The sequence below is a fragment of the Pseudorasbora parva genome, chromosome 25 (assembly GCF_024679245.1).
Source record: "Pseudorasbora parva isolate DD20220531a chromosome 25, ASM2467924v1, whole genome shotgun sequence".
Classification (NCBI taxonomy): Eukaryota; Metazoa; Chordata; class Actinopteri; order Cypriniformes; family Gobionidae; genus Pseudorasbora; species Pseudorasbora parva.
This window is the reverse complement of record NC_090196.1, coordinates 14,486,126-14,510,374: the sequence shown is the minus strand read 5'-3', so window position 1 is coordinate 14,510,374 and position 24,249 is coordinate 14,486,126. Positions and strand designations below refer to the sequence as shown.

General features: G+C 39.2%; 1 protein-coding gene across 21 annotated transcripts in view; it reads left to right on the top strand.

Annotated features, from left to right (window-relative positions):
• Nucleotides 1-18,956: 18,956 nt before the first annotated feature.
• Nucleotides 18,957-24,249, top strand: part of tpm1 (tropomyosin 1 (alpha)) — a 30,171-nt gene continuing 24,878 nt past the window's right edge. Inside the window, exons 1-3 of one of the 21 annotated variants that reach the window (XM_067436200.1) lie at nucleotides 18,957-19,238; nucleotides 19,988-20,113; nucleotides 20,251-20,376. In XM_067436200.1, the coding sequence (XP_067292301.1) occupies nucleotides 19,125-19,238; nucleotides 19,988-20,113; nucleotides 20,251-20,376 (366 nt within the window). In that variant the 5' untranslated portion in view covers nucleotides 18,957-19,124. Of the gene's footprint in view, nucleotides 19,239-19,987; nucleotides 20,114-20,250; nucleotides 20,377-21,914; nucleotides 22,708-24,249 lie in introns of those variants that run through there. The other 20 variants (XM_067436201.1, XM_067436199.1, XM_067436212.1 and 17 more) reach the window with 20 other exon arrangements.

The window sequence follows — 24,249 nt, the reverse complement described above, 5'->3', positions numbered from 1 at the left end:
GTAACTCACAGACTTGGATAAATTACTTTAATCTGATTACTGTTTTGGAAATAGTAATGCGTTAGATTACTAGTTACTGGAAAAAAGTAGTCAAATTAGAGTGGCATTTTTTTTATTTAAATGGTTACTTCAGCGATTAGCATATGGCTTTCTATCAGTAGAAACCCTGGAGTATATTCGAATGATCGTGCTCCCCCCTCTCATATCCCCCTGAGACAAGAGATTTATGCATTTTATTCCTGGAAAAATTACTCCGGTGACTCAAATATCGTCGGTAAAATGTTTGGCCAGACGCTAAAGACTACAGCCAGCAGAGGGAGCTATTTCCACATGTTTTCAACTCGCACATGGGGGATGGGAGATCACACTCACAGCTCAGCTTGCAGCCTCAGGCATTCATGGAAACGGTGCGGCCGGCGGAGCAAAGTGAGTATTTTATCTTCTCAAGTTAATTCCTATGAAAGTTAATCTTTCAAAGGCATGAACTGAAAACGCGCCAGACTGAACACGCTCTGAGAACTACTGCCGCGAGCGTGGACGAGTTTACCTCAGCTCTCATCACGAGAGCTCATTCAGCTCATCACGATGCGTGTAATCCGACTCCTGCTGTGTGTGTGCTGACACTTCCTCAGCGGCTAAATCACAATTTATTGAACAGACACGTTCAATTTTTAATTGTAGTGTCTGTTCTCTAACTGAACTGATTTTATGAAGATGAACGCGGTCACGGTGGGAAAGTAAAAGTACTTCAGTAGCGGTGGCTTTGGGAGTAGCCTCACAGGGCAGCGAAGCATTCTGGGAATTGTAGTCTTTCATCCCCATGAGACAAAAATAAATTTTCTGTTTTTACTGATTCTAGAAAGCACCAAATTCAAAAATAATTTCACATTTCTACTACACGACCCAGTTTAAATACAGATTAATCTTCCCACCGCTGAAGTACCCCTTTGATTACTGGCATCACTTGTCAGGTACCGTTGAATAAAACTAATTTAAAGAAGCCTAACCAACTCATTTCAAATGTTAAAATGTATATGAAGATAAAATTGTGAAGAAGAAAAAAGAGAGAGAGATATTAATTTTATTCCCGTTAACTTAATTGGCTGTTAAATAGCAGACCGTCTAAGAGCTAAAGATCCCAGTTCATTAGTAAATCACTGATCATTCACATTAGGAATAGTCTCTAAAATGCATATGATTTTTTTATTTATTTTTTAAGAAGCTTGTATGATCTATTTTTGATCTATGATCTATTTTTATTTCATGGTGACTGAGGCATGATGGGAAACCTTATTAATGCAAACTCTGTCTGAGCTCATAGGGTTACTCGCAGAAACCCACAGTCTCGCATTAAGCAGGACGAATTGGATAGCGCTTGTTAAGTAATTTAAAAACCCATAATAAAAAAAAACTTTTTCAGGCACCATTCCCAAGGATGGTTAGCAAGTCTGTTTCTTTTATGCTTTGTCTTCAGACAGACACAAATACTGTAGGACCTACTCTTTATAAAAGCTTTGGACAGACTGTAAAAATCTTTGCACAGTAAGTTATTGTTAATGTCTGTTGTTTGGTGTTTCCTGTCAGCAGGACACATTTTTGTAAATTCAGAGGCTTTGTTTGGATTGCTGTAGTCGTACCACAGGAATGGCGTTGGTATGGAGAGGGCAGCGCTTGCTTTTCTTTCAGATATCCTTCATTGGTTTACAGCTCATGTAGCCGTGTTGTAATATTCATTGAGTAAAAAATGTCAGAGAATCTTACACACTGGAAGTTTTACATATTTGGTTCGTGAATTGATTTTGAAATTATGTGTGATGATCAGAAGATGAAATGGTAAAGTGTGTCAAACTTAGAATTTGATTATAAGAATCTCCGACTTTTTTCATTTAAAAGGTGTGTGTGTGTGTGTGTGTGTGTGTGTGTGTGTGTGTGTGTGTGTGTGTGTGTGTGTGTGTGTGTCCTTGTTTATATTACATTTTGGGCACCAAATGTTCCCATAAGGATAGTAAAACCTGAGATCACCTACTTTTCAAAAGGCTTATTAATCATACAGGATGAGTTTTTTTGGAGAAAGTAAAAATGCAGAATTTTTCCTGATGGGATAGAATGTACAGTTTTTATGGTATAAAAACCATTAGGTCTATGGAGAGTCCTCACAAAGATATGACCGTGTGTGTGTGTGTGTGTGTGTGTGTGTGTGTGTGTGTGTGTGTGTGTGTGTGTGTGTGTGTGTGTGTGTGTGTGTGTGTGTGTTGACATGAGGAAACAACGTGTATAATGACATGGGTATGACATAGGTATTACAAGGAGAGGGTGACTTATGAGGACATTGGCCATGTCCTCACTTTTCAAAAGGCTTATAAATCATACAGGATGAGTTTTTTTAGAAAGTTAAAATGCAGAATGTTTCCTGTGATGGGCAGGGACAGTGTAGGGGGATAGAAAATACAGCTTGTACAGTATAAAAACCATTATGCCTATGGAATGTCCCCCCATATATGTCACAAAAACAAACGTGTGTGTGTGAATTCCACACACTCAGTCTGCCATGTGTTGTTCAGGTATTCAAGATAACTCATGTGAATGGTGGTTTTATTTTCCATTAATCTTAACATCACATCAGGCATGGAAGTGGAATTCTTCCCAAAAAAGAAAAATGGGAGAGAAAAAAGAGAAAACATTGTTGTCACAGCTGTGTGATTAATTTTTAAGCAACGCTCTCACCTAGGAATGAAACATTGTTCACATTTGTTTGCTTTGTGCCGTGTCTCCATTGTTAATGGATTTCTGTAGTGTTCAGTGTGCTGTTGCCTTCAAATCTAAAACATCCTTAGAGGACAAATGCAGAATTTTTGCATTTGAATTAAACTATACTCACACATTGTGCATGATATAGAAGTGGAATGAAAGGAAGAATAATTGGCTTCACTGCAAATATAAAAGTATATATATTTAAAAATGTTGGTAACCAGTTGACGGCACCTATGTCCCATAGTATTTTCTTCCTACTATGGAAGTCAACGGTGTCCATCAACTGTCTGGTTACCAACATTCTTCAAAATATCTTCTTTTTTAGAAAGAAGAAAGAAACTCATACAGGTTTGGAACATGAAGGAGTTTGTAATGACAAAATTGTAAATTTTGAGGTGAACTATCCCTTTAAATTAAATGGATTCTTAAAATGTTCATATTTTTTATTCCTTGAATTTGAATTACATACTGAATATCCTGCTTTCAAAAATAATTCCAATTAAAGCACTGAATTGCCATCAGTTAGACGACAACATGAAGGAGATAAATAATGTGAGCAAGAACTGGTGTGTTTTAAACACAGTCAGCCGCCTTTGTGTAGACAAGAAGGAATCTGCTCGGAGAGGTGTGTGTTTTGAGAGTAAACTCAGCAGGCGCGGTGGAATGATCCGGACTGTACACATGACTATTTTAGGCTTGTTCGTGAAAGGGGTTGCCCAATTTCCTTGGGTGTCATCCATGAGGAGCGCGACTCATGGGATGCTGTTTACTGTCTGAGATCTCCTGTGAGAGGTCATTTCCAAATACAGGGTGCTGTCTGTTATAGCATTACTATTACTGTTGCTTATACTTCGGGTTAGGGATCTGACCATACCATTACCCTAAATATTAAACTTTGATGCATTCACTTTAAAGTACATAAAATGGCTTATAAACTTAAGGAAGAAAGAACTTAATAAGGTTTCATTTGTTTAATATAGTTAACATGAGACTAACAGAGACTGACACAAAAGAGAAACTGTTGAATAAAATCCTTATTTTTCAGGGGGTTTACACGCAAAAAGTTTTCTCGTGGCTTTATAACATCAAGGTTGAACCACTGGAGTCACATGGACTATTTTACAGATGTCTTTACTACTTTCAAAAAATGTCATGATTTAATTTACGTTGCAGTCTATGGAAGGGTCAGAAAACTCTCAGATTTCATTGAAAATAAAATGATTCCTATACAATAGCGCAGTTGTTTTCAGGTGCCTTAAAATAGCAACACGCCAACAATGCACCTGAGCACACCGCGTTTGGGCAAACAGCATTTGCTATTTAAACAACGTGGCGCTGGATGTGGAAAGATAACTGTTTCAAGCTGAAACTAGCAAAAACAAAAAAACTTTTGCGTCGCGCCCTGTGTCGCATTGCACTGGGTGAATGATAGGGACCTTAACTCTAAATTTACCCATACCACTAAACCTGTCCCTAATCGTACTCGTGTCCCACCTCAATAGCAGCAAGTGTTTTGCAATATAAAATTAGCACAATAAAAGTCCATTGTATAAAACCATTTTATTTAGGTAAGTACAAAAAATAAAACTTGCTTTAATTCAACCAGGCAACCGAGGCAGCAGGTATTTCAGTGATACAAAACATAGTTTTGTTAAAGGGGTGATGAATTGAGAAATCAACTTTCCCATGAGCTTTTGATATATAAAAGGTAATGGTAATATAAGAATATCCTGTAAGTTTCAGAGCTGAAAACTTCATTGTTAGTCAAAGAAAAGCTTTTATAGACACCAGGCCCAGAAAACGATCGTGAGCATTATTCTTACGTCATAGCAAAACAAAACACACCTCTACAGAACGTGTAATCCAGTAGCCCCACCCACCGACTCATGGAGCTGATCGGCTCGCTAGCCAGCAGAAATAAACATGTGGAAGAAGATAGCAAGATATTGTGGAAGAACACAGTCGCTGCATAAGCTTCCTTCAGATCATAATATTAGTAATGTGTGATACTTAATTTATTTTTAATGAAGTTCCAGCTCACGTGGGGAATAACGTTTGTGTGTTCGCTTCATTTCACTGCGGAATCGTTTGTAAACAAGTCTCAGGTGCCGGATTTGCAGACACAATGTTGTGCCTTCTATATTGGATATGACAGCAATGGTGCAACACACTTATGTGAGTAAAACGGCTTTTTTATATGTAGGCCTAATTGCAGTCCGGGGGCTGTGTGTTTTCTAGACGGCTACCAAAACGTACGCCCATAAGCAGAAATTCTTTCTTGATCTGGGCACGCACGTGTGTGTGTGTGTGTGTGTGTGTGTGTGTGTGTGTGTGTGTGTGTGTGTGTGTGTGTGTGTGTGTGTGTGTGTGATCGTGCTTATATCGACCGATCGTGCGGGTGAGGGCCATGCAATACAATCGCGGGTGGAAGAGAAATAAATCAATGTGTTTGTTTGATAAAAACAAGTTGCAGTTGCCTCTTTCAAACTAATCTCTCCCTCATGTGAACTGAACTGACGGGCTAGATATGACAGCAGAGCTGAAGCTCATTAAATATGCAAATATTCTTCAATCCTAGCCGTGGGCGTTTACTTCCAAGTCCCCAGTGCGTCACGCCCATCAAAACCCAGCGTTCAGAAGACTCAAAACCAGTACTAGCCACCAAACCACCAAAATAGCCTATTACTTATTAGTTATGATGTTTTTGAATGTAAAAACCACACAAATGTCATTAGTTGACCTCAGACAACAGTATAAAAAAAGAAAAAAAACAGTTTATGACACCTTTAATACATTTAATTTCTTTCAGTTTTTCTGGTCTAAATATCACAGAATGCATATAAATACCCAGTTTTTATTTTTATTTTTACAATCTCCATGTCTGGTTCTACTTTCTCCAGGGGAACCTCAGGGAACATATGTATTATTTGTTTTTGCAGCCCAGTGTCTGCACCTGTGGGGGACGTTTGGTCTGAGGATCCCATTAATAACCTCTGGTCTATGCATCAGCTGAGACAGCCGACCCACTGACCCGCTGGGACACCGTCCTGCTGAAAACGTGAGCTGTAGAAAAAAAAAGGAGATGAGCAGACAGATCAGTACAGACACTGAAACGAGGGAACAAATTAGCACAATGTGGCTAGTCTGGCTAAAAATGTATACGTTTTGGTAATTAATTCTAAATTAAACACAATTTAACTCTATTTAAGTGATTGGTCACTAATTATTGAAAATTAAAACAAGTGAATAAATGATTACAACGTGACCAAAAATTAGTAACTTGTTTGAAAGGACTTCTTAGTCCATGGCCATGGTATCTTTATGTTCGCACATGACATGCAGAAGAAATTAATAAACATAAAAGATCAGTAAATGCAAAATAAAAACAAAACTGCAGCCTAGCAAAAAAAGGCCTGGTTTCACAGACAGGGTTAAGACTACCAGGACTAGGCCTTAACAAAATTTAGGACATTAAGTATATAGCTCTATAACCATGCCTTAAAAAACAGTACTGGTGTGCATCTTGAGCCAAAACAATGGCACTGATATATTTTAAAATATGCCTGTGCAAGTTGTTTTCAGTTAAAACAGCTCAAACATGCATTTTAGTCTGGACTAGCTTAAGCTTTGTCTGTGAAATCAGGCAATAGTGTACTAAACTGTATGTAATTGAGGAAGTTGGTGGTTTCCCACAAGTATTTGGAGGTCCAAACTTGTATTATTCTTGAAGAGGTCCACCACCTTAAAACCTTTTATAACCAGTGCTCTGATTTCTGCTGTTGGCTATCGGATAAGGAAACTTCCATGCTGTTCCACCAACTGTGGTGTGACTAGGTGTCAGCATTTCTGAGTCAGCAGTGATGCCACTGATATATCTGGATTCGAGTTAATGCTGGACACCAAATACTTGAGGTGAGGAGTGTCTTTAAGTACCCTAAAACTGGCACTGGTTTGAAGAACGCTTTCAATCATCCGAACACACCCTCCCATCTTCATGGCACATCAAACTGTCCTCACAAACATTTTATAGACCAGCATATTCGCCTTTCAACACCTCGCAAATAGATCAGCATTGAGAGTTTTAAATGCTACAAGTGAATTTCAGCCATCGCAACTTTGTTGGTAAATGGAAATTGCTATCAATGGTCATTCAGGAGGAATATCTAGTCTGGATAAGCATGAAAGTTCAGTTAAGAGGGTCTGACTTGGGTTGATCGGCACTTTGAGAAGTACCAGGGACAAAAGCTTCGAGATGTTGGCAGCGATGTAGATCCTTTGGTGTAATGCAACACCTTACTGTCTCTCTTAAAAAGGAAACCTCCCAATCCAAAACGTTTTGCCAAAAAAAGAAGCCACATCTTTTAGGCTAGTAGAAGAAAAGGCCTGCTGTAAGCGTTTTCTTTCTTTCTCAGTCTCAGTGCTGTGGCTTTCCCCGCCCTAAAAAAAGCTACCAAAGCTGAATAAACAGCAGTGAACAAGGGCTTGCTGAGTTTCTGGAAATATGCAGAGGAAATGGGTCTCTCGTTTCGACAAATGGCCCACTTTTGAAAGCAGTCAAATGAGCCTGCAGGGATCGAACAGCAGGTTAGAGAACATGTTGCTTTCAGTCAAAAGGAGAACCTGAAATTATCGCTGTTGAAGTCTGGATTATACTGTATGAGCCTTGAAAACATTTTCTGACACCCCAGTGTTTCCATGTTTTATGTTTAAATAGCAGTGTCAATAACAAGCTGTTTGGGGGTCATGGTTTAAGCTGTGGGCTGAAAACTGAAAGGATGTAGGTTCAAATAGCTAAGTAATTCATAATCATTGTGCTGTTGATGAAAGGATGTTAAAACCCTAAAATAAATACAGTTAAATGTATGGAAGGCCATTTATGCCTTAAAGTAAAAATAAAAAAATAAAAAAGACTATTTCTTGTAATAATTGACTTCATATCTCTAAATTATGTACTTTACTATTTGTATTTATAACTTTTTTTTCATAACTGAGTGGGTCGAGTAAACCAGCGACATTTGGTGCTGTGACCCAGATTCAAGGCCTGCTTCGAGCAAAGCAAATACAACCTGTGACATTTGGTGGCGTGACACGGATTCGAGGCCCGCTTGGAGCAGGTCTAGTAGGACTGGTTAAATTTGGTGCCGTGACCCTGATTTAGGGCCTGTTTGGAGCGGGTGGAGTAGGACTGGTGACATTTGGTGCCATGACCCGGATTTGAGGCCAAAGTAGGGTCGAATAGGACCAGTGGATTCGAGGATTATTGGATTCTACTTGACCCGCTCCGAGTGGTCCTCAAATCCGTGTCACGGCACCAAATGTCACCGCTCCAACTGGACTAATTTCGAGTGGGCCTCGAATCCACTGGTCCTACTTGACCCACTCCGGTTCTCCGAGCAGAATTGGTAACATTTGGTGTTGTAACCCAGATGGGAGTGAGGTTAAGGGAGGTGAGTGTAACAGATATAAACCATTAAGAGCTGTCATGTAAACCTCACTCCCCTGGCCTCAAGAAGCACATCAGCAACTGATGTTAGCAACTGTAGTCTTTAGTGTCCTTTGTTAGACCTCCTATGCCAGAGATATTTGTTGCTATGACCCGGATTTGATGCCCGCTCGGAGCGAGTCAAGTAGGATGGTTTACATTTGGTGCTGTGACCCAATTGGGAGCAAAGTTTCAGGGGTGAGTGTAACGGACCTAGGCCGGTAAGAGCTGTGGCAAGGAAGCTCACTCCCCTGGCCTCAAGAGCCGCATTAGCGGCTGATGTTAGCAGCTGCGGTCTTCAGCGTCCTTGTTAGCGTGCCCCCTCCCACTCTGTAGACCTGGTTCAAATTCAGCCTGGAGCAGTTTGAGTAAGACCAGTTACATATAGTTACTTTTACCAGTCCTACCAAGTATTGAGTCAAGGAGGAGTAAAAACATTATGGCTCTGGTTAATTTATCACACTGTAAATAAAGAATCAAGTTTAATGCATTGAATTAAGGGATAAAATATTCTATTCAGTGTCTCAATTTTGACAAATGTGGCATTTCGTCCGAATATGTTCATGAAATTTAGCAAACTGTGCATACATTTTGAAGAATTTGTCATTTGTTTTCCCGAACATTGATTTTAATCAAAGCATCTTTTAAATGACAAATTATAGCAGTATTTGGTTAAGGGTGTACCGATCATATACAGTTCAAAATAGTTTTTGCTGGCATAAATACTCCAATAAATTGCTTCAGATCATTAATTGAAAGATAAAAGAGCCCTAAAGTTGCCCATGTTCCACTTATCTGATTGGAGATAATTTCAAAGAATCTGACCGTTGATTTTGAGACTTTCATCATCAGACATCCTCGTTCATCTTTTTCACGATGAGGTTTTCTTCCTCAAAGCTTTGAGGAGATTTTAGAAACCACACTGCTGACTGTTAGCATATCTTGCCAGAAGCTCAGCATCAGATTTTATGACTAAGTTCAGTCCAGTCAGCGGAGAAGTTGATCTTAGATGAATTCCTCTGGTTGATCTTGGCCTCTCTCCCGTTTCTTCCAGCTCCCTGACAGGAAGTGTGAACCCCACACTGAGACTGACACGAGAACAGTCACAACATCTGAACAAATACTGACAGGGTCACGGGGGCCTGATATGGGGTGAGAGGACAGCTTGTCAAGAGGTGTGGGTTCCTTTGGTATGTCTCACTCAATACAACTTGTAGAAGTGACGCAGAGTTGTTAACACATTTTGTCTGTGTAAGTGAGTGTGTGTCTCACTCAGTCAATCATGGAGACATCTATCTGATGTGCATGTTTTCATCTGGAAGATGTATTTTTGGGGATTTTGCTCATCTGCAGAATGTCTAGAGCAACACATGAGACTCTCCATAAGTTCACAAGAGATTCATCCATATATTTTAATAAAATTTGGCATTAGCATGCCGCTTATATATGTTTAACTTATCACTAAAGGTAATTCATACACAAATGGAACACTCTATGATAAGTCCATGGGAGAATCAGAGAATCAAGAATTTAGTTTTAGCATGTTGATAAAGTTAACATGTTAGCGCTAATGTTTAAATGTGTAATGTTCAATAGAGTTTGCATCCAGAGTTTGCTGTTAGCATTTTGATAAAGCTAATTTGCTATTGCTAATGTGCATAGCATACAAATCGCACTGAGAACCGCAGAACCAATAAAGTTTGGTGTTAGCATGTTGCTAAGTTAAAAATCTCAGTCTTCACATTAATGTTTTTTTCAGCATTAAATTCCAACATTCAACATTTCTCTGGACTAATTTGTCAAAAAAAAAAAAACGCAGTGCATTCTGATAATGCAGATAATGCCGTGGAATACTGTCTAGGTAGGCAGCACACTTTCAGTAAATGCAAATGTTTTGGAACAGACAATCAGTAAAGAGCTACTTAAAAAAAATGCATGTATCCTCAGGTAAACCATACCATCTCCTCATTTAGCCATATTTGATTTGTCCTGACTGGGTGAAATAAATAAGACACATGGTCAATAATGAAGACGAGCACATACCCAGAGGTTTTATGGCTCAGTGAAATGCAAACCAAACTATTTAGGAAGCCGTAAACTGAACATAAGAACTAATTACGTCAGCTCTCAGCACCCAGCTCCATATATGGGAAGATTTGCTTCAACTGCTCACATGGAACGTTTTCACCTACTGACATGCAGGAATGGAAAAAATGGTCAAATATTGATGGAGTTCTGTCAATCTCACCCTATGTCAATTTCACAAGAAGAACCAAGCCGTCCAAGCATCTATTTCTGGCTTCAGACATGATTGTTCTGCTGTAATGACGGTTGGTTGGTCGGTATAGTTGGTAGGTAGGTAGAGTTTAGTGCAGTCTATCACCAGAACAGCTTGAAAACATTGTCTTGTATCAGTGAACCTCACAAATGAGTCCCATCAGTGCTGGAGAATTCCTGGTCTCCATCCGGCCTTGTTATGGAATGGATGCTGTTATGGAATCTCTTATCTTGAGGATGCAAAGTAAAGCAAACTGTTGGTAAGTGCTTTGTTGACTCCTTTCCAGCAGTGTCCAAGTGTTTTAACACTGGAGTATTATTACTTCAGGGATTTCTATGCTGATTTCATACCTAGAAGGTTTGTTGGTTGACATGTAGCTTTTGATTTTTAGTTTTTTTTTACTTGTTTTCCCATTGCTTTTCAGGTGATTAAGATCTTCAATATTCTAGAGGAGAATAATTGATGTCATCTCTTGTCACATCTGAATTCGCCTTTCCGGATAGATTGTGGTGGTCTGTCTTGCATGAGATGCGGCTCGGAGTTTTCTCCAGCTGTGTCAGTGGAACACAAACAAACACTTCATAGGGAGGAACCCTCACTAGCCCGCAACTATTCAGCTTGCCACCCGCATCAAAAAGACTTTAAGGAAAAAAGAAAGCTCTCAAATGAATCGCATTCCAATGCCAAAGCTGCTTGTTTTTCACATTATCATGAATGACGTGAAATGCAGAGGAGTTTGTCTGCTTATTTCCCTCTCCATTTGTATGACCAGGGTGGGAGTTGCTTTGCTGACAGATAACAATTTGGCCAACAGCTTAAAATGAGTGTAAGAGACATGTAGTTCCCGAAGTGACTGCCTGCTTGGTAATTCATGTGAAATACTGTCTTGCCACATCACAGTGAAGGGTAAAATGAAAACTGTGATAGATACATTGTGGTCACTGTCTTTTCGGGCTGACTTCTCTTGGCAGGATGTGCAGCAATTTCTCCCATAATGGTTAAGATTTATCTATGCTCATGACACAAAGGCAGTTCTAAAGTAGTTTTATGCTACTTTATAAGACCTTATTTCCACCGAAAATGAAAGGAAGAATTGCATGTGTCTTTTTAGGAATATAGCAATCCCAGAATGCAGTGATGAGCTAAGTAAAAACAAACAAATAAAAACGGTACAGAAAATGAAGGGAACTTTTATTTAGTTCTGAGTTGACCAATGAAATGTGGGAAATTGCCTTTTTCTGTTTATTAGGAGTTTTAAGTTGTTAGCTGAGCAACATGCATACATCAAACGAATCAGCTCTTCTTGCATTTGCAGTTAAGAATTTTCAGCGGACACTCATTTATTTTTTTATAATATTTACGATTTTGTTGTCATATCCCATTCAGTATCCAAAGCCAAACACTCCAGAAGTGTCTAAATTGTACTATGAACCACTCAAAAACCATAATATTTTATTCAAATTCAACACAATTTTCTACTTTTTACATTGCTATGGGGAAATGACTTGGAGCTTGGTTTAAGAATATAGAATTTCCAGCTTTAGAAGTATGTGGATGGCACAGCAGACATTGAGACTGCTGGCAGGTTTTTGGAACCCGTTCTGATCATTGCCAAATAAAATAATCCTACCCTATCATACTCATCTCTGCCTTAGGCTGTAGTCACGTAGGCCTTACAGTAGAAATGCTCTGGCGCTGAGGGCGAAAATCTGCCCAGGCCCGCCAGACATTTCTCCCAGAGACCACCTCAGCTCTGATCTCTCTCAAACAGCTTGCGGCAGCGGAATAATGCACATCTCCTTAACGGGTACCAAAAGTCTAGGTTTTTTTTAAGTAGACAGCGCATAAAGGGATCTTGTTTGCCTCTTTCCACAAGTCCATCAGTGTGAGTCTTATATCCTCAATGTGGTTTGATCTGCCTTTTTGGTTTTTGTATTGTATTCTGTTGTTAAGCTGCTAATTTCCATGCATAAAAGTTAGAAAAATATCTCTAAAACTGACATAAGTACTCTTGTATTATATCCCAAGTCATCTAAAGCCATGCAAAAAGACAGGGAAAGGATAAGATTGGACATTCTGCTAAATAACTCCATGGGAAAAGAAAAAAATGTATGGGTTTCCAATAAAAGTAGAGTGAGTAGATACTGACTGAGTTAGTATTCAGTATTGTCAGTATTCTCAACTGATTATGTCATATACAATATACAACTTCAGCCTGGGTTGGTGAACCTTATTGTAAGCGATACAAAAGCTGGTTATTAAATGCACAAGTGTGTGGTCATTCCTCCAGCGATAACTATCACAGGGCTTGATTTCCCTGGCATGACAGAGTGGAAGCAAGTGTATGCGTGTATGTCAACACCCCCTTGATATGTGTGTGTTGGAGACTCAAGTTGCGATTGGGTCAAGTTGCACCTCTGCCTCACCAACATTTGCTGTCCAGAATGAATTTACCCCAGCCAGCATATTACTGGTTAATCCTTTCTATCTATATATACACTGCAATTTCCCAGAGCTCCTCAGATGGTATCAGAGGGAGCAAGAGATGTCTGAGAGGCTTAGAAGGTCCCGTTTGTCATTGAGAATTAATTCTCTGGGGAGTTTGGCTGGTTCCTGCCATAGGGGAAAAACCCAGATATAGTGAGGGTCATGTTTATTCTTTGTAAGACTTCTGGGTGATTTTTGAGATCTTTTAGCATATTATTTAATTAATTGCCCATACAAATATCACTGCTATAATGTCAGAGAAATGTAAATTGTTCCCAATCCCAGGGTACTACTATAAAATTCTGGTGAGTTCTGGGTGGTTGCTAGGTCTGCTTTGCGGTTGCTGGGGTTTTCTGTTTAGGCACTGTTAGTTAGTTTCTGGGTGGTTGTTGTTTGCTAAGCAGTTGCCAGTATGTTCTGTGTGATTGCTAAGGTGTTACTAGGGTGTTTTGGGTAGTTGCTAGGGCTAGTAGCTGGTTTGTGGGGTGTTCTGGGTTGTTGCTGTTTACTAAGGAGTTGCTTTTATGTTTTGTGTGGTTGCATCCCAGGGTGTCCTGGGTGGATGTTAGGTTGCATACAGTGTTCTTGGTGGTTGCTAGGTGGATACGTTTTTATGGTTTCTAGTGCCTTACTAGGTGGTTGTTATGGTGTTCTGGTGGTTGCTAGTATGGGGTTAGGATCATGGTTAGGGTTTGCAATTTGGATGCTGTTAGGAGTTTCGGTATGGTTGCAAAGGCATTTTAGGTGGTTACTAGGATGTGTCCAGGCATTTGCCAGGGTTCTTGATTGCTGAGGTTTTAATCAGCAGTTGCTGGGTGGTTTTATATAATTGCTAGGCAGTTGGTAGGATGCTGTGCTTTGTTAATAGGTAGATGTTAGGTCTTTCTGGGTATTTTCTAGGCAGCTGCCAAAACATTTTGGTGGTTGTTAAGTCATTGATTAGCAGTTGCTTAGTGTTTGCAAATGTGTTCTGGGTTGTTTTTAGGGCATTGCTTGGCGGTTGCTAGGTTGCATTGGGTGGTTGCTTGGCAGATACTAGGTTTTTCTGGATAGCTGACAGGGCCTTATGAAGTGTTTGCTAGGGTATACTACTTGGATACTTTGTGGTTCTGGATGGTTGTAAAGGCAGTTACTATGATGTTGCTAGGAATGTGCCAGGGTCCTTGACGGTTGCTGAGGTGTTGATTAGCAGTGTCAAGGCTGTGATGAGTAGTTGTTTGGAAGTCAGTTACTATGATGTTCTGGGTGGTTAATAGGTGGATGCAAGATTTTTCTGGCTGGTTGATAGGGCATGCTAGGTGGTTGCTAGGCAGTTGCCATGACGTTCCTGGTTGTTGCTAAAGGATTGATGAGCAATTAGTTAAAGGTTGTGTGGGTGTTCTGGGTTGTTGTTAGGGCATGGCTTGGCAGGTGCTATAGCTTTTTCTGGGTGGTTGCCAGGACCTGATAAAGTGGTTGCTAGGGTGTTGGGGATAGTTGCCCACAGGCCAAAAGTCTGAGGTGGATTTTTTAATATGTCAAGAGTCTCCCGTTCAGTGTAAATCTTTGGGATTGTGCCACCAGGCATACGTTTCTTAGAAAAGTAATATCTAGCCACATGATTTGTGATATCCATAACACAAATGGTGTGAGACGAGTGATGCACTGTAGTTCAATACGCAGACTCATATATAAGAAATAATAATAGTCATGTTTTCTCTAGCGAACACCAATAATATTATAAATGAAAATGTGTTGGCTTGTATCAAAAGGTACCGAAATGGCTTGCTTAATCTGGCCATCAGCTTAAAATACTGCATAGCATTTAATGTTAGGTTTCTATATGTAAATATGAAGATCATCTAGGCAGAAGGACTCTTGTTCTTGTCAGCTTCTCTGGTTTCCTCTGCCTTTCATTCCTTAATCCTCAGAAGACATGGGAAGTGTGACTCCCCTTCCATACAGTCATTAGAAGAGCCTGATGGAGATACTGAAGATTCTGAATTTGATAAATTTAGAAGTTGTGAAAGACAAAGTTTTTATATAACATAACTGTTATCATGACTGCTTGGTTTGCTCACTGTGTTTAGTTGCTTTCACTGTAAGTCTATTTACAAATCACATTTTGTTTTGGAAAACTTTCATATTTTTACATATTATTGAAAAAAAGCCAGAGAACACAATTATCCACTTTTCTCCACTGTGTATTTTACAGTTCATGCTCCCTGTTTGGGAAAGGACAATGTTCCACAGCTAAAGTCACATCCCAAGGGTCCACCTCTTTAGATAAACATGCATCTTATGCCAGCACTATTACTCCAGCATGGATGGCTATGTGTCATAAAACCAATGTATCTGTTACAGTACAAGATCAGCAGAGATGATAAACCATCAAAAAGCCAGAGGAAAAAAGAACAAGAAGACATAAACAGGATTCTTTCAACAGGAACTTCAACTTTTCTTATCATCCCTGGTACTTATTTGTGTCTTTATATGCTAGAACAGATGGGTGAAACAATAAGATAATCATGTCCAGGCATTCATGTGTATTTCTTCAAATATAAACAGTTTGATTTGTGTTAGTTGGATTGGAGAAAGCTGAATATTAAAGGGTCTCAGATAACACTTCCTCTCTCATCTCTACCCAGCCTGTCACTATAAATTTGTACCATGGGGGATTGTGCACTCGATTGTGGACTAATCCAAAATGATCCTCATAAACAGTGTTTAATAAGAGCTGAACAAAGCCAAGTATCAGTTCACACCATCCAAAACTTTTTTTTCAAGTGGGAAAAGTATGAGAAAACCATTTTAGTCTGTCTCAATGAGTTACTTGACAAACGACCAAACCAGGACTGTTTCATTTTTTTAAAGCAACCAATCTTTAAATATATGTGTTTTCCAAAAGGCAAACTATTGTCTAACGCTCTGTAATGATATCCAAAATTTCCAAACTGTGGTTGTTGTCTATAAATGTTTTCAGGCCTCTGAGGTACTTATGCTATTAGTTAATTAATAAAAAAGATTTACCCATAGTTCTTTGGGGCTTGTTTATATTGTAAGCTGCAACAAATTCATTGTCACCACAAATAAATACCTCAATAAATAAAAAAAACTACAAATTTGTCGAAGTTCTTACACTGAGATGTGAATGATAACAGGAAGTGATATAATAGGGGTCTGTCTTAAACATTGACATAAGATAACAAAATGAAATGGGGATATAGGAATCGGAATATTTTGCATTAAATGAGTCCTATTATGTTTTTTAACTTAACTTTTAGTATGTAATGTTACTGCAAGGTTAAAAAGCTCTAAGTCCACTCCAATGGGAGATATTTTATTTAACAGAATCCACATTCTAAGAACTACAACTGGCTTGTTTGGACTACAACACATTTTTTCCCGACAGAGTTTTCCTCATTTAAATAATCCCCACCCACAGAATGCGCAAAAAAGGGTGTGAGGCCTGGTTGAGCTACATTAGAGAAGACTGTGGACACTATATAAAAGGGCATAATAGAACCCCTTTAGAGTCTGTTAAGATTTATAATTGGAAATTATTTATTAAGATTTTTGCATTATTTTAACTCTTTCCTACCCATTGGTAGAATGTTCAGTCATTTTTTTCTGGCAATCCATGTTTTCACTTATACAGTAGTGGGTGATATTACGCATCTTTTGAAATATTAAAGAATCTTAAAATCAAAACACAGGCGAGAAAAAGTAGAAACAAGCGATAAAAGCATTGCTTATGCACATGCAATCTAATGCAATCACCAACATTAAACCAAAACGGCTAACGTTACCAAATGAAATGTTGAACTAGGATGAGGTATAGGACTCTTTGGGCGTGTTGATTCACTTAATTTATGTTTTTGATCATCGTTCTGAATTTAAAGTTATATGCTTATTATTATTATTATTAAACTTACCCTCATTCTTTCTGTTCTTTCTTTTAATGTATTGTTTGTTCAGATACTCATACAATAAAATATTCTGGGGACCATTCAAGTTTTATGAAAATTATCATGTATTGTATGCTGGTGCTGGCAGGCAATACAATTTTCTTTTCTTTTTTTAAACAGGTGGGAAAAGGGTTCATAACAAGCTCATTTTACATATATATATACAGCTCTGGAAAAAATCAAGAGACCACTTAACATTGATTTCTGGCATACAAATTGGCGTATCATACACACACCATTTCATGAGATCAGTCTGCAGTATCTATCAAAAGTGGTCCAAGGAAGAAACAGTGGTGAACCCGCAAATGGGTCTTGAGCGACCAAGTTTCACTGATGCACGTGGGGAGAGAAGGCTGGCCTGTGTGGTCTGATCAAACAGATGAGCTACTGTAGCTCAAATTGCTCAAGAAGTTAATGCTGGGTCTGATAGAAAGATGTCAGAATATAGTGCATTGCTGCATAGCTGCAGACCAGTCAGGGTGGCCATGCTGACCCCATGTCCACTGCCGAAAAAAGTGCCAACAGTGGGCACGTGGGCATCAGAACTGGACCACGGAGCAGTGGAAGAAGGTGGCCTGGTCTGATGAATCAATTTTTCTTTTATATCACATGGATGGCCGCGTCGCTTACCTGGGGAACACATGGCACCAGGATGCACTATGGGAGAAGGCAAGCCGGCGGAGGCAGTGTGATGCTTTGGGCAATGTTCTGCTGAGAATCCTTTGGTCCTGCCATCCATGTGGATGATACTTTGACACGTACCACCTACCTAAGCATTGTATGCAGTACCATACGTCCTTTAAAACGGTATTCCCTGGTGGCTGTGGCTCTTTCAGCAGGATAATGCGCCCTGCCACAAAGCAAAAATTATTCAGGAATGGTTTGAGGAGCAAAACAACAAGTAAAAAAAACAAAACAAAAGAAAACAGGACTTAAATGATCTGCTGCTAACATCTTGGTGCCAGATACTACAGCACACCTTCAGGGGGCTAGTTGCCTCGATGGGTCAGGGCTGTTTTAGCAGAAGGTGGACCAACACAATATTAGGTCATAATATTATACCTGATCAGTACTGTATATGGTTTTAGTTCTATTAGCATTTCATTGTGATTTATGTATTTATTTGTATTACAATAATGGCATTTGGGGGGTGAATACTTGGTATCGTATATGCAAGAATCTTTTAATGAAAACTCCAAGATCAGTGTTGTGTTGTTCAAGACAATTACAAGAGAGCTGAAAAAGTCCAAGACAACTAGCTATTATAAGACCGGGTTATTTTAGGAAATTATCACATTATGTTTGACCACTTGTCTAAGTGTTTTGAAATTTGAAATATACAGACTGGGCCAGGTGCTCGGGCACTGAGAGTGCCCTAAAAATACTCTGAGACGCTTGTAAGGAGGAGAAGGACAGACTGAAGGATAACAGTGAGAGAGCTCAATATCCCGAAGAAACAAAGCTCCTCTTGCATCTATCATGGGATACATAAAGGCACATAGCTGAAACTGTTGATGACATTTTAAGCTCATGCAGAGTTTTTGTTAATTCATATTGTGATGAAGTGTTGAAATAAAGTTCTGATAAAGCTCAGATCATACTGATGCTGAATTATAATGAGATACTGATACCTTTGTTAACCTCGGGTATTTGTTAACCTCGGGTCATCAGGGTCAAAATGCCACTGAAAGTAGCAAAAAAGCCACAAAAATTTAAAATAATTTAATGAACTGGTTAATTAATAGGCCTACATGCATCCAGTGAACGTATTTGGCCACGAACGTTGCGTATTGATAACAGAGCGTCACGTCAAAAACTGTGTGCGTTCTGTTCCGTTCCGTTGCGCTCAGTGTGTGTGAAGACGTCTCAATGAGTTCGCCTTGCCCATCACACCCCTTATATAGGCATATAAACGTCAAATGTTGAGCAGCAGCGAATCGCTATACAGATCCATAAAAAACACACGGGGCATGGAGAAGCAGCCCAATGCGGCTGTTTCCAAAAAAGTATTGAATGTCCAGAGGAATTCTGTAACCCCTCCCGTGAAAGTACGTATTTGAGAGCGCGCACAGGAGCGTGCGCTCGCACTCCAGCACTGCTTTCAGTCCCAAGCGCTTCTGACCGTCACTCCTCTGTGGAAATTTATCTCTTTCAGCCAAACAACCCATAATAAGCAGCCATGGATGCCATTAAGAAGAAGATGCAAATGCTCAAGCTCGACAAGGAGAATGCCTTGGACCGAGCTGAGCAGGCTGAGGGAGACAAAAAGGCAGCGGAGGACAGGAGCAAACAGGTCTGCGGTTTTAATGAGGACTTTAAAAAGTTATCCATGACGCACGCGCGCGCGCGCCGGTCTTGCGCTACTTGATAAAAGGATTATTACTGCGCCTGAGTGGATTAGTAACGGAATAAGTGTAAACTTTTCTTTGTCAGTTAAAATAATATATATTTATATATATTTAGTGTTACTGTAATTATACTGCAATCATTAATATTTTGTCATTCATCTAATGCAGGAAAATGTAGGCTATGTGCAGCCATCCATTCATTAGCCTACCCCTCATGTCATATTGAGATAACTAGGCTGCCATACGAGTAATTAGTAATGTCTATCATTTCTACTCTAACTTATTAGGTTTTCAATGTTTCAACAAGATATTTAATAGTTATATTATATTAAATTCAAAATGGTTAAAAATGTGTAACTTAACTGTTAGCTATAAGGTTCTAACCTAACCTTCAGATCACTTAAACTTAAGCTTAAAGAGTTTTTTGTTGTTGTTTTTCCTAAGTGTAGTAATGTATCCCCTTAAAAACATTCCTTTAATCAAGCCAAACGCTTCTGGCAGATATTATTGAAAGTTTTGGTCTCACAAAAAGTAGAATATTTTTAGGTAGCCTATATGACACCGCAAACAGAACATCACGAAGGGTTTAATAGCATGTTTAGTATCTGAAGTGTAAATCTTTAATGGTTTTAATAGCGTTTGTAATAAAATGTTACCTCATTTGTTATGAAAACTGTCATTTATGCATGTGTAGTTAGAAGACGAGCTAATTCAGTTGGAAAAGAGGTTGCGCGTGACCGAGGACGAGCGCGATAAAGTGCTTGAGGAGTACCAGAGTGTCGAGGAGAAGCTCCTAACCGCCGACGAGGTCGCCACCAAGGTATTTTCCTGTGTGTCCCTGTCTGAATCTTCCTAACTCTTCTCTCTTCCCGTCTCTTTCCCTGTCTCTTTGCCGCCACGCGCGCACACTGCTTCCTGCTCTTCACTGCTGTCAATCAATCACTCGAACACGCGCAGCTTGAGGATGACCTCCTAGCACTGCAGAAGAAACTCAAGGGCACTGAAGATGAGCTCGACAAATATTCCGAGGCTCTTAAAGATGCCCAGGAGAAACTGGAGCTGGCTGAGAAGAAAGCCGCAGATGTGAGTATACGCAGCTTCCTCACCGCCTTCACGCATCTTTCCCTGACACTTTTTGGCATGCCACTTTTTAGGCCTATAACTGTCATGTATCATATTTGAAGATGGTTGTGAACTTGTGGGCATTGTTTTCGGACCCAGGTTGCATATGGACTATGAAAACAGTAAATGTAAATAAATAAATAACATGACGTCACGCCACCTGTTTTGGGCTCGTGCACTGTAGGCCTATGTGTGACATCATTTCTTGATATTAGTAATCTAAAAGGCCAAATAGTCGCCAATGGCGTGGTGATATTAAGACAATATGCATACCTCTGTCCAAACATGGAGTAGTAGGCTATGGGTAGGCTAAGCAAACATTCGCGATTTAAATTACAAGATGTGCATTCCAAGAGAGAGAGAGAGAGAGAGAGAGAGAGAGAGAGAGAGAGAGAGAGAGAGAGAGAGAGAGAGAGAGAGAGAGGCTGTTATATTTAGCCTGGTGCCTTTATATGGTCAAGAAAGACTAAGCTCAACTCCTTAGGCTCTGCCCTCGAGAAAGACTGAACGACTTGAAGACATTCCGAAATGAACTGTATTGTAGCCTATTTAGTAGATCAACTATTTACATAGCATAGCTCTGCATGACAGATCGTGGTCCGAACATCTAGCTTTAAAGAATCGTTTGAATAGTTTTCTTCCGTTGATTAGACATCCATTATTAAATAATTAAAAGTTAAAATTATTAATATCTTAAATTAAATTAAGTTTATTAAAATAAGTTATTTTGCGAGTAGCAAAATCGTAATAAAAATACATTTTCACTAAGTTTTGTTGTGTGAAAATAGAAGATATTTGCAGTTTGCACTGAATAGTGCGCACTAGGACTCCCCCTCGTGTACAATGACAGAACTACAGCAAGGGCGCGAAATTTGGTTGTAAATATATATATAATTTTTTTTTTCATTACTTACCATCAAATTGTTCCAAACCCAAAATATTTTGAACTTTCAGTTTCAGGTTAAAATAATAAAATATTTTTAAACATTTTAACACACACACACACACACACACACACACACACACACACACACACACACACACACACACACAATATATATATATATATATATATATATATATATATATATATATATAATGCAAATGTAATGTCATGTCATGCAAATAAAGCTATTATTATACTTTATTTTATAATGTTTATTATTTATTAATATTACATGAATTTATTGTATTAATGGAAGCCAATGGGTGCGGTCAACTGTCTGGTTACCAATCTTTAAAATGTATTTTTGTGAGAAAGAAACAAAAGGAAAAAAATGTTTTTGCCTGAAATATCCCTTTCAGTTTTAAGATATATAGGCTATATATAAATTAATAATATAAACATAACAATATGATATATTAAGTATAAGTTAGTAGGCTACGTATAATATTATTTGTATCACTTAAAAATCTATTACAATATCAAATTGTTTAGAAAAGAATGCAACAGCAAAGTCAGCTCTGGGGCATATTGCACAAAACTAGGATAAGGGATTAAGTCGGGATATATCCGTGATCCTGGATCAATTTATCCGCTAATATACAGTTTTCTTTCGTTATTGTTATCGTTCTTGGTGTAAGTGTGCCTTCAGGGTACGTTTACACGACAGCGAGGCTGCAGTTACCCCTATAGAGGGCGCAACAGGATAAAACAAATAAATTGGAGGCCCAGAACGGCGCACCCCCTCGGCCCCTCCCCTTGAAGCATTCCATATTTAGCAGCTCAGTTTCAGCAGCAGCAGCATCATGGCCCCAGTCAGTTAACCATCATCAGGCTACTGATTAACGCGTTCAGGTGTGCAGCAGGTGGAGGACTGCAGCATGTATTGCATATCCTCCAAATGACTTTAGAAATAACATACAATCTTAATGAAATAACAACAATATGTTTTAACACATTAAACACGCATTACATTCCACCTCCTGTATGTCTCACGTGGTAATACTGTTTGATGTAAAGCGGCAGATAAGCCCTAGTTTGTGGTAATGACGTCGTTTGGGGCTCGCCTATGAAAACATGGTTACTTCCGGTGTGATCTGTAAACGTTGCTCCGCGTCCTCGCGCATACACAGATCAGGGGCAGCAGCAGCGTCTCTGAGCCTGTGTTCTTAAGGAAACGCGTTGACGTTCGAGGCTTTTAGGGATTATTTAAAATAATAATGGCGGCTACATCGCTGGAAGCAGTTAAACGGAAAATTAAACTGTTGCAAGAGCAAGCAGACGGTGCTGAAGAGAAAGCGGAGAAACTGCAGAGGGACTTGGCGCTCGAGAGGAAAGCCAGAGAAACAGTAAGAACGCCAAATTATAAAAAGTATGAAGTGCATGTGTTGAAATCCGACGCGCTGCAGTGGGGCGTCACGCGCATTCCATGCGTTCCGACGGGAATACGTTAATTTAATCAGTCGCGCGGCGCATATATGCGGATATGATAGTGCGCACAGTGATGTTCACTATTAACGTAGCGGAATTTCTCAGACGCCCTCTACGCGCTGTTTGCCAGCCCGTTAAACGGCGACATGTATATCGCTCTCGTTTTTTATATAATTTAAGAGCGCCGATTTATAACAAACAGGAGACTCGAATGAAATGTTTGCCAATGTGATTATAGACTGACGCATGTAAATAGAGTTTAAGGTGCTGAACGATGTCCGACTCGTATCAGAACGAGTCGTCATTTTGAGTCGGATCTTGTGTATGAATCAGTTGAACCGGCCCATAAGTTTAGTCTGAATGATTTACGAGTCGGACTAAAAACCTGTGAATAGCCTCAAATGTATCGACTCTTAATAATAAAAAGTAATTAATAAAGGGAATTAATGGACGGGAACCATTTTGTTCGAACACGATCGATTCCCAGTGAGCCAACTGATGAGTGAACTGATTACGTTTGATGTGAATTAATGTTGCCATTATGCTAAAATGTTAACTTTTTTTTTTAAATAAATTGTTTTGTTTGTTTTTTAAAGGGAAAAAACGTTGTCGAGAATAAATTCATTTTAGAATTAATTTGTAGGTTTGTTTAATATCAGTGCAAAATATATTGACTTAAATATTCACGTGTGTGATCAACTAAACAAGGACTGAAAAAAAGCTTAACAAAAATTAATCTAAAAAAATAAACACGTGAACAATAACGCCTGAACTCTAAAATAATTAGTGAAAATAATTAGTGACACGTTTTTGAACAGGTTCTTTGAATTGAATCGCTCGAAAGAATCGGTTCGCGGAAACGAGTCGGGAGTTCGTGGAACGGGACGTTTACGGAGACAATGTTGTTTTCACCCAGAACTTTGAAATTGCTACCGACATCTCTGTAAAGGTTGTTTTTCAGTCTCTTGTTGACTTGTATTTAGAGAGTGTGGTTATAATCCAGTTAGTTAAGCAAGTTGTGCCTCTTGCTCTGAATAGGTCCTTGTTTGATGACAATTTACATTGGACCAGATTCTCTGAGGGCAGTCATTTTAGGCTAATAGCCAATAGTTTAGTAGTGATCCTGGAACTGTTTATGTAGTGGTTTTATTGTAATGAACTGGCAGTGCTGCTGCCTCAGGCTCTGTGTGGACATCGAATGAATCATTTGAGCAGTTTCCCTTATATGGCCAGTCTGCATTGTCACATACAGTAGGACTCACCTTAGTTGTGCAGAAATAAACAGTGACGGCTCTAGTTTTCTTGTAGAAGTTCACTGCTGCCTGTCAAGGTTATCTGTGTTGCCTTCTAGTTTTTCATATCTCAGCTGACAATATAACATGTACTTTGCCCTATGTAGCTCCCTATAGTGCTAGGCCTTAAAGGTATAGTTTTACCCAAAAATGAAGCCTCTGTCATAA